Source organism: Pantherophis guttatus, chromosome 9 (genome assembly GCF_059756535.1).
Source record: "Pantherophis guttatus breed Tessera chromosome 9, ASM5975653v1, whole genome shotgun sequence".
In the NCBI taxonomy this organism is placed as follows: domain Eukaryota; kingdom Metazoa; phylum Chordata; class Lepidosauria; order Squamata; family Colubridae; genus Pantherophis; species Pantherophis guttatus.
Genome location: NC_142071.1, coordinates 32,580,472 through 32,590,537, shown reverse-complemented (window position 1 = coordinate 32,590,537; position 10,066 = coordinate 32,580,472). Strand labels below are relative to the sequence as shown.

The 10,066-nt window shown below is 51.8% G+C and overlaps 1 protein-coding gene across 1 annotated transcript; it reads left to right on the top strand.

The window, feature by feature from the left end:
- The first annotated feature begins 3,618 nt into the window (after positions 1 to 3,618).
- On the top strand, positions 3,619 to 9,087 carry IL10RA (interleukin 10 receptor subunit alpha). The gene is made up of 7 exons (XM_034425143.2): positions 3,619 to 4,163; positions 4,300 to 4,426; positions 4,537 to 4,712; positions 4,919 to 5,082; positions 5,270 to 5,420; positions 6,010 to 6,131; positions 6,721 to 9,087. The coding sequence occupies exons 1-7, from the start codon at positions 4,085 to 4,087 to the stop codon at positions 7,357 to 7,359; spliced, it is 1,458 nt and encodes a 485-aa protein (XP_034281034.2). The 5' UTR covers positions 3,619 to 4,084; the 3' UTR covers positions 7,360 to 9,087.
- The last annotated feature ends 979 nt before the right edge of the window (positions 9,088 to 10,066 follow it).

The following is a 10,066-nucleotide window of genomic DNA, read 5'->3' as shown; positions in this document are numbered from 1 at the left end:
TAATAATAATAATAATAATAATAATAATAATAATTTTATTTCTATACCACCCTTCTCCCGAAGGACTCAGGGTGGTGTACAGCCTATTAAAAACACAAAAGTATACAAACATCAATTAAAAAATAATTAAAATTATCAAATAATTTCGGCCCAAATTAAAACCCAAAAATTTAAAACACCCAATTTAAAATCATTTACATTGATAGCCCGGCCTGGCGGAACAGCAGGGTCTTGAGGGCACAGCGAAATACACGGAGGTCAGAGATCTTGTGCAATTCCGGGGGCAGTTCATTCCACAGGGCAGGAGCTCCCACAGAGAAGGCCCTCCCCCTGGGTGTCGCCAGCCAACATACCTTGGCCGATGGTACCCTGAGGAGCCCCTCTCTGTGGGAGCGGACTGGCCGGTGGGAGGCTACTGGTGGCAGAAGTCGGTCTCGAAATGCCCAAGCAGTTTATGAAAAACATGAAGCAAATTTAAACAAGTAAAAGCTGCTGCAAACAGGACAGTCTCCAAGGGCAGCATGAGGACAAAACATCCCACCACAATGGAAGAAACCAGGCCAAATGAAAGGGTCTGGGGTTGCCTGGAAGCCAAATAACCTTACGGCAGTTTCAGGGGACTCTTCTGCAGCTGGAGGGCTTTCGCCCATGGGCCACTCATGCCTCTTGTCAGAAAGCTGGGGGGGGAGGCAGTTTAAGATCTCCCTATCGCAATGCCAGGGGGAGGGGAGGGAAGGAAAAGCCCAAACAAGTGAATCCAGGGGGTTACAGAACTTATCCCTATGACTCAAAGAATGGACTTCACTCTCTGAATGAGTCCAGGGTCATCGAACTGGCAGGAGTCAGGTGGATTCCTGGGCAAGTCTGCTGATGGAGAACACTCACTTCTTCTCCCCCACATCAGCAAATTGCCAAGGAACTGAAGTGTCATTGAGGACTACGCACAGTTAGCAGGAAGACCCACTCCTTCTGTTGGCTGGGATTGGGAAGCTCTGAGGAGGTAGAAACCATGAAGATATGGAGATCTGTTGGAAGAAATATCCATCTGGGTTCAGTTCCAAGTGTGGAAAAGGACACTGGAAACATGGAGACTGCTTGGAAAGATAATTTGATGGTGGACAGGATCACATGGTTTGAGTTCCTGAACAGAAAAGGGGCGAGATGCTGAGTGTGCCTTGGTTTTATGCCTTCTCTGTGCTTTGAACTTCCTGGGGCACAGGAAGAGTATCCTGATTGGTTGTCAGACTCCCAGGGGGTGGGGGTCTTAGCTAGCTTTGCTGGCTGATGTAATCTTCCCAGATGTCATGTGGGGAATTTCTGTTGCTGTTTGGGTCCTATTGTGTTGCAGATGATGGTCCATTGACAAAGGTGGGGGGAATGAGTGAGCTTGGCTGAGGCCTTAATGGCCCATTGACAAAGGTGAGGGGAGGCAGAAAGCTGCTTTGTCTTTAAAACATATTTCTCCATTTCTTATCCAGGGAAACATAATATTCTGCCCCTTTCAATATTTCCTAAAATATTTCATTCTTCTAGGAGAGGGGTGGGTGCTAACTTCCTACAGATCCAAACCCTTGGATTGCCTTTGAAGTTAGAACCACAGTCTAAAATCAGGAGGAGTCTGGTAGCAATAGACAAACCAGTGATATTCGGCTACCGAAAGTAACCCGGTTCTCCTCCTACTGGCTCCAGTTAGTATAAACTGGTGCTTCTCATTCCAAAGCCTCCCATGCACAGATCTGCATTGAACAGCCTGAAGAACGGAGACCTCTCCCACTCCCGCCCCTCTTTCACCAACTCTGCAAAAGCAGACATGATCCTGAGGCCTTTAAGGAACTGAAAATGAAACTGCTACTGGAGGAGGGGGCGGAAACAAATCCGTGTCCACTGTCCAGATGTGGTGACTATTTCTCAGGGGGGAACCGCTCAAGTGGAACATGAACAAAATTGGGAAGTGGGTTAAACAAATTCCTCAGAGCAGAACGATTACAACATTTGGGGTTTTTCTGTTTCTGTTTCTTTCTTAAAAGGGAAACAGGAGATACATTTATTAAATCATTCTCACTCCCAAGAAAATTGTGGCGGATTTTAATCTCTTTCTTATAATACCAGAATTTAGTGAGGTTGAATGGTGAGAAATTCAGGGAAGATTAAGGAAGTTGTTTTTGCATCCAGCACAATTAAACTAAGGAATGTACACTTCCTAAAGGTCATCGGTCACCAACAGGAGCAGCGAGGGAGGGGAATAAACCAATGCACTAAAGGGGGGGACGGACTTCAGTGACCACTATTTGTTTCATTGGATTAATTGGAAGAAACTAAACAAGGACAGTCCAGGTTAGTACTCAAATGGGAGACCACCAGAGAATCCCTGGACCAAAAGTCAGGCTGAGAAGTGAGGAAACATCCCAAAAGGAGGCAGTGGCAAACCCCTTCTGCACAATTCTCAAGAACACCAGACAAACATGCTGTGCTGACCAGAGATTAGCCTGACACAGGGCAGTCGGTTGGGAGGGTATCAGAAAAGGCATTCCAAAGCTCCAGCTGGAAAGAGGCTGGACATTGAGTCTCCCCCTGTGGCTGCAGATGCCTTCCTCCCTCCCTCCCTCCCTCCCTCCCTCCTTCCTCCTCCTCCTCCTCAACTGCCCAGCACATGTGGAAGCTTCTGGGCCAGGAGAACCATGGCACTTGTCCAGTGGAAGGTGGCCAGGTGGAGCTGGCCTCCCGCCAGGGACACAGCCTTTTCCTGCAAGAGGGCCACGGAAGAAGTCCGAGCCTGCTCCACTGAAGCTTAGATGGCCACCGAGCACTACTTGGCCATTGTGATGAGCCCAGAAAGGGCCAGAGGCTCTGAGGGAGGGGTTTTCCCTGCCGCTTCCCTGGGGCGCTTTTCAGGGGGCCAAGGAGGCCAGTACCAGGTTCACAGCAGCCTTGCTACCCCTTGGTGAAAGGATCTTAGCTTTGGCTTTGGCTTTGGCTTCAAGGTGGGCCTTGCCCAGGCGATGCAGGCTTATCCAAAGGAGAGGCTGCTTTCAAGCCCTCCCCTGCACACCAGAAAGTCCAGCTTGGAAAAACCAGCCAGTCAGAGGTGTCTGACCCCAGGGAGATGAAAACGAAATGAGCTGCATCTATTCTAAAGCCCTTCCTGATGTCACTCTCTTTATAACCCCCCCTCCCTCACCCTCCCAAAAGGGTTAGTTTTACAAAATGAGAAGGATGGAATTTTAAGTTGAACAACTCCTAAATCCTGCTTCCTGCTAATCTATTCTGGAGGATGGGAGGATGAGAAAAGCGGTTTCCCTGGACGCACTTTTATTCAGTCTCGTGTTCCAGCACCTGCCTGCATCTTTTGACCGCAGAAACAGCCCCAAATGAGGGTAGTGGGGTGGCAAATTGCCCAAGTGGTGGAAATCAGAAATGACCTCAGAGTGGAGAATCCAACAGTTCCTCCAAAAGACTTTGGGAGGTGGCAGTTCCCACAGGGAGGACAACCCAAGACTGAGCCATCGAAAGTCAGGACGGGAGCTTGGAAACCGAACATCTCTAAAGTTCCTTCTTCCTCCTCTTTTCCCCACGACAGCAACCATGTGAGGTGGGTGGGCTGAGGAGGAGGGACTGGCTGAGGTCACCCAGCTGACTTTCATGCTAAAGCAAGACTAGAACTCACAGGCACCCGGTTACTATCTTGGTGCCTTAACCACTAGACCAAACCGGCTCTCCATCTCCCTCCAGTTAAGACAGGGGCCGTCCAGAGTGGAGGAAGGGTCGCAGTTCAGAAGCAGAAGATGAGCAGCGGGGAGGGGGGTCGCGGCAGGGTGGGCAAGCAGGCGGCCAAGAGCTGGGCAGGCCGGGGAAGGGCTTCCGGTAGCTCTCGTGACACCTTCTGTCGCTCCTTCCCCAGCGCACAACTGGTCCTCCTCGTCCGCTCCTTCTCCGGCAAAAGCGGCGGGTCCGGCGGCAGAGAGAGGCGCGGGCGGGGCTTTCCCCAAAAGGGGAAGCAGCGGGGAAATGCCCAGAGGAAGTGAAAGCCGAGCCAGCTGCTCCAGCAAACGCTCTTCGTTCAGTGGCCGTCCGGCAAACGCCTAGGATGGGCGAGGTGGTGGTGTCCGCGCTGCTGCTGCTGCTGCTGCTGCTGCTGCTCGCCGCGTCCGGTCTTCCGAGCCACGGTGAGTGAAGAGCCAACCGCGGCGGCTTCCAAGCGGCCTGCCCGCGGGAGGCGAGCGGGAGAGAGAGGGAGGGTCGGGCGCGGGGCCCGGGATGCCGAGGGCCTGCTAACCGCCCGGGCGCTGCTTGTGTCCTCAGGAGGAGAGCGGGTTCTCGCCGCGCCCACGGCGGTCCACTTCCAGGCCCGCGTCTTCCATCACCTGCTTCGCTGGAAAGCGGGCCCTAAAGCGGGCGCCGGGCTCCTGTACGAGGTGCAGTATCGGCGGTAAGGGCAGGGCAAGGCGGGAGAGAGAGAGAGGCCAGGCGGCTCGGGTGGGGTCCTTGCCTTTCTTCCGTGTCATAACCGTCTTCGGCTTCACTTCCCGCCGCCCGCAGGCTCGGCAACGACAGCTGGAGAGCCGCCGCCAATTGTACCCGGATCGCGCTCCTCTCCTGTGACCTCACCTGCGAAACTCAGCAGCCCGCGGTTCATTACTTGGCCCGGGTGCGCGCCATAGCCGGGAACAGCTCCTCCGCCTGGAGACTGACGCGCCGATTTACGCCTAGCGAAGGTAGCGCAAGAGGCTGAAGAGCCAGCTTCTCCTTCGGGGACCAGGCACGGCCCAAGAGCCGCCAGCTTTTCCTGGTGGGGCGAAGGAGCCATGCCGGCCCCAGGAGGCGAACCTAGGAGGGGGGAGCTGTTCAGGGCGACCCCCTGGGGAGGCAGCTTCCTCCAGCTTTACCCTCTCCTCACCTTACCTCACCTCCTTCTCCCCAGCAACTCTGTGGCTCTCCAAGGTGACCCTCTCCAGGAGTGGCAACCAGCTCCATGTCTCGCTGCAGCTTCCCACCAGCTGCTGGGCCAACCTCACTTACGAAGGCAGCTATGAGGCATGGGGGGAATATCTTGCCCGAGTCCAAAGAGTGTCCAACAATCAGGAGGTGAGCCTCAGTCCATCACCAGTGACTAGGTGAGCCGTGGGACTGACTGGGGGAGTTGGAATGGCAGCTACTGAAGCACCAACAGAAGCCCCTCAGGAGCCCAAGGGTGCCATGGGCTGGGACAACAAGTGGCCTGAGCTTGGTAGGGAGGAAGGCCTGATGAGGTTCTGCCCATTCTCCTCCACAGCTCCTGCAGGTCTACAGCAGCCTGGAATTTGATCTGCCCCCACTGCTGTGGGGGGAGCAGTACTGCATCAGTGTACAGCCTCGTGTGGCCTCCAGGCCAAACGCTGCTAACTGGACAGAGGAGCAGTGTGTCTCAATACCCACCCTAGAAGGTGAGCACCAGCCTTCTCTGTACCTCTGGCTCACTCCCTGTAGCCAAGGAAGTCAGAGCCTGTGGCAAAGCCCCCCCCTCCTCTCCCTCTCCCCCTCCCTCCCGCTCTCTCTCTCTCTCTCTCTCTCTCTCTCTCTCTCTCTCTCACACACACACACACACACACACAGAGTGAAGCTTATCTTGGAGACAGCCCTCTGCTGGCCCATCTAAGTTATTGGTCTTACTACTTTCTTTAAAAGTCTGGAGGCCCCTGAGCAGCTTTGAGATAAAATTTGGTTTTGGTATTTCTAGACTAGAAACGGGTCAAGTGGGGAGAAGGCTCTATTGGTCTCAGCCCAAGACTAACAGGGGGAGTGGCCTTTATTTAGCTCCCCAGCATTAGGATCTTCCTAGTTCTTTTACCGTCCTAAATAAGGCAACCATTCCTGGTGTCCGTGTTTTTTTCTGAATCAAACTGTTGGCTTGTTTCCAACACAACTGCTGGAACTTTTGGTGGCCAGAGTGAGAGGGCACAGTTTGCCCAGCACTGTCTGTCTTGGATGAATGGCCCACCCTGATCAATCACATGTGGGAACATTCCTTTGCAGAGTACTCTCTCCTTACCCCGAGTTTGGCCCTCCTGACTCTTCTAAGTCTTGGGATTCTGGGTTCAGGGCTGGGCTTGGCCTCTGCCTGCAAGAAGAAGCCCACAAGGATGCCTTCAGTCCTGGTAAGACCCCCTCCCCAAAATAACCACTGCTTCCCAAACCCAGATGGCCCTCAGAGAAGCAAATAGGAAAGTTCTCTGATGTTGGCCAAATCCCAGTCCCTCAAAAACTCTCAAAGAAGGAATTGTGTCCACTGTCCAAAGGGTGGGAGCCCCTGTTTCCAGGGTATTTTGCACTCTCCAACAATGACTTAGTCAAACTGCCAACTTTCTTTAAACTTACAAGCCGTTTGTCGAAAAAACTGTCCTCACCTGAAGCCAAGAAAGGATGATCAATCCACAGCTACAAAGGACGGATCTGAACCTCCATAGTCCAGGCCAGATGGCTCCAAGGTCTCTCTAAGGTCCCTTCCAGCTCTATTCAGATTGATTGATTGATTGATTGATTGAGCCATTGTCCATGCTGATTTTTCTTTCCCTTGGAAAGGGTTGTTGTCTGCCTGAAGAACTGGGGGGTGGGGGGAGAATCTTCTTTCTGGGAAGAATCTCATGAATTGGGTGAGATTCCTGGAAGAGCTGGAGTGACCACTAGTTGGGGCTGCCTGGAGACTCTGTCAGCTGACTCTCCCCCCTCTTTTCTTTTGCATACCAGAAATCACCCCTTGGGCACAGCTTCTGCTGGGGACTGATGGAGAAAAGCGATATCCGCATCCTACACATGGAGACCGAGTCCATCCAGCAACTGTTCTTCCTGGGTCCACAGGATCACGCACACCTGGAAAGGAGAGGGAGCTGTTGCACTGGAGCGGTGCTTCCAGAGAAGAACTGCCAGCGGGAAGAGGGCAGAGGGCTGGAGGAAGGCAGTGGCTGCAGTGCAGACAGTGGCATTTGCCTGGAGGAAACCTCTGGCAGCTTGGACAATCTGCATTTCACCCTGGACATTGGTCAAGAGACTGACATGCAGAAAGATGCAGGAAGCTTTGGAATAAAAGAGCAGCTGTTCCCAGGTGAGGGATCACCACCCAAGGATGTGACTCAGGCCCATTTTTCTGGGTACAAGCAACAGTCAGGGGCTCCTTTGAATCCTGAGGATTGCCCGCGGCCTCCCTCCAGCATGGATGGGGAGGTGCTTCCCCACCCCAGTCTGACTACTGGCTATTTGAAGCAGACCTTCCTCGGAGCCCCCCCTGGCTTGCAGGGGGTTGCTCTCCCAAAGGACTTTCTTCATCGTGTGGATCAGGAGAAAGAGCAGTTCCCACACAGCATGTCCTTGGATGTCTTTGGACCATAGCAATTGCCCTGTGAGTCAGCTCAGAGGTTGGGCTTCTCTGGACAAGAGCCTCCATTGCCACTTCCCCTCCAGCGACAGCTGAGCCAGGATCCCATCCCCAGAGCTTTCCTTCTCAGTGCTGGATGTAAGAGGTCTGCCTCCTTCCCGGGATCCACAAAGGCAGAACCCTGCAGAGAACTAAGAATCTGTCTTAGAACTTGAGAAGGGAAGAGGGATCCCAGATGCAAAGCTCCTGATTGCTTCATTGCATTTTCTCTTCTTTTCATTGGATGTAGCTCAAACATTGAAAATGGCACTCTCCCAAAGTCTGATCTGTGAGGTTGGAGGAGAAACTGGGCATTCCAAAGGCAGAGACAACAACAAATACAGTGAGGTAGTCCTTGCTTAATGAGCAGAGTTGGGACCAGCAACTCCATCACTAAGTGATCTGGTAATTAAACAAGGCATCCTGTGACTGCGACCTGTAATTTTCCTGCCAGCTTCTCCATTAGCTCCGCTTGTATTAAGCTGGCTAGGAAGCTCACACGTTGGTCATGTGACCATGGGACACTGTGATAATTGTAACTGCCCGCTGGATGCAAAGTGCCCGAATCTCAAGACATGTCTGTGAGGATACTGCAACAGACGTAAATGTGAGGACTGGTTGTAACGTTACTTTTTTAGCACCATCATAGCTTTGAACAGTTGGTAAACAGGGCAGTTGTTAAGCAAGGACCACCTGTAGTACGGCTCACTCTCCCTTTTCTTCTGAAAAGGAAAGGAAGCCGAAAAGGGCCTTGCACATGAGAAAGAGCACGAAACAATGTGCACAAGACTGGAGAGGGCTGTGCTATGAAAGGGGAGAGTGGAGGCCTCTAGTAGAAAAAAGACCTGCATTTTTGGATCCTCTGCAATGGTTGGTAAATGTGTGCCTTGGTGCCATGACTGCCATCCAAAGGGCCCAGAGCTGCAACCCAGAATGGGACTCCATCCATTTCTCTCTAAGAAATCCCTTCCTCCTGCCCTGTTTTGCTTTTCCAAAAATCCGCAGGAGCTGCCCTTTCGCTGACTTTCCTGATGAATAAGCCGTGGGGTGACCATGCTGCTGGCCTGCAAAGTTCCAAGTCCAGCCATTCCTAAATAGGAGGGGCCTGGTGTTGGAGGTCTAACTGGAGTCCTCCCCTAAGAAGGAACTGAAGCAGTGATAAAGACCCAGGCCTCAGGTACCCGGATCTCATGGAGGACTCTGGGGAGGTGGGGATAGAGACTCTGCCCTTGGCTTGGAATGGTGCTGGGTAACAGAGGGAGGGGGGCGCTCAGTTGCCCAGGTCTTCTGCAACTCATAGGACAAGCAGCTGCTCAACAGAAGTCCACCTTAAGTCTTGCCTCCCCCCCCCCGATCCCCAAGAACCGTCCTCCCAGGCCAAGCTTCCTAAAGAGGGCCCCCCCAGACCATCTTTTATTTTATTTTATTTTATTTTATTTTATTTTATTTTATTTATTTTATTTTATTTTATTTTAATTTAATTTAATTTAATTTAATTTAATTATTTATTTATTTTATTTAAAGAATTTATATGATCACCCAACTCCGACAATATGAAAAGCTTACAAGAAACCACTAAAATAAAAATAACGATCAAACTATCAGGCAGGGTTTTTGTGGTTAATACAAAAGGATCGTCTCAAAAAGCCTTGGATTTTTTTGTACAAACCAACTTTATTTATTTTAAACTCAGCTAAATTATCTTTACCAATGTCTTTTGCCTTATTTAATAAATATTGTTTAGCTATGTGATACTTCAGGATTAAACTTTGAACACAGCACAATAAAGAATGCATTTCCATTATGGTAAATTAAGACTTTGGGGAACGGAGCCTCCCCCCTCCCCTCTCCCTCCACCCCCACCCCCACCCCTCCTGGGTGGATTGGATGTTTATCAAGAACAGAAGCAGCCCTTTCCAAGGTTCCTCTAAAGCAGGGGTCCCTAACCTTTTGGACCTCAGGGACCACTAATTTCGTAATTTTAAATCCCGCGGACCACTAATATGATCTGCCTAATGACCGGCTGGGTGGGCATGGCTAGGTGGTCATGTGAGTCAGTGGGTGTGGTCAACTCGATGTCACTCACGTCAAGGGGCACCTTGCTGGCCTCTCCTTGCCCCTCCCCTGCCAGCCACTCCTCGCCTCCCCACCCGGGCTCCTTAGGGCCCCAACAGGAAGCAGTTGTTGGAGCTAAGCAGCCGCCACGAGAAAGAATTGGCAAAACAGCTGTGTCAGTTCAAATTGGATCTGACCGAGAAGGAGGCTCAGCAGAAGCACCTCACTGAGGACTAGGAGCATAGGCTTTCCGAGCAGAGGGAAGACCTGTGGGAGTGCAAGGCCAGGTACCTGTACCTGGAGGCTCAGAGGGCTGAGATGGTCACCCAGTTCCAGGCCATGATGCAGTCCCATTGGAACAAGGCCCTCCGGCTCTTTGCCACCAGCGGCACTGCCCTCCAGCCTTCACCCAAAGCCCTGCACCAGGAGGCCGAAGCAGACCCCTAGTCGGAATTTCTGCCTCCCTCCGACCCACACAAGAAGACCCCGAAGTGAGAGACTCTGCAGCAACACAAACATTCATTGCACGTATCTGGCTCAGGGGTCTTAGTTTCAGGACCCCTGATTTAGTGCAATATAAAAAATGCAAATAATTTTTCTGTGGACCACCAAAATTTTCTCATGGAC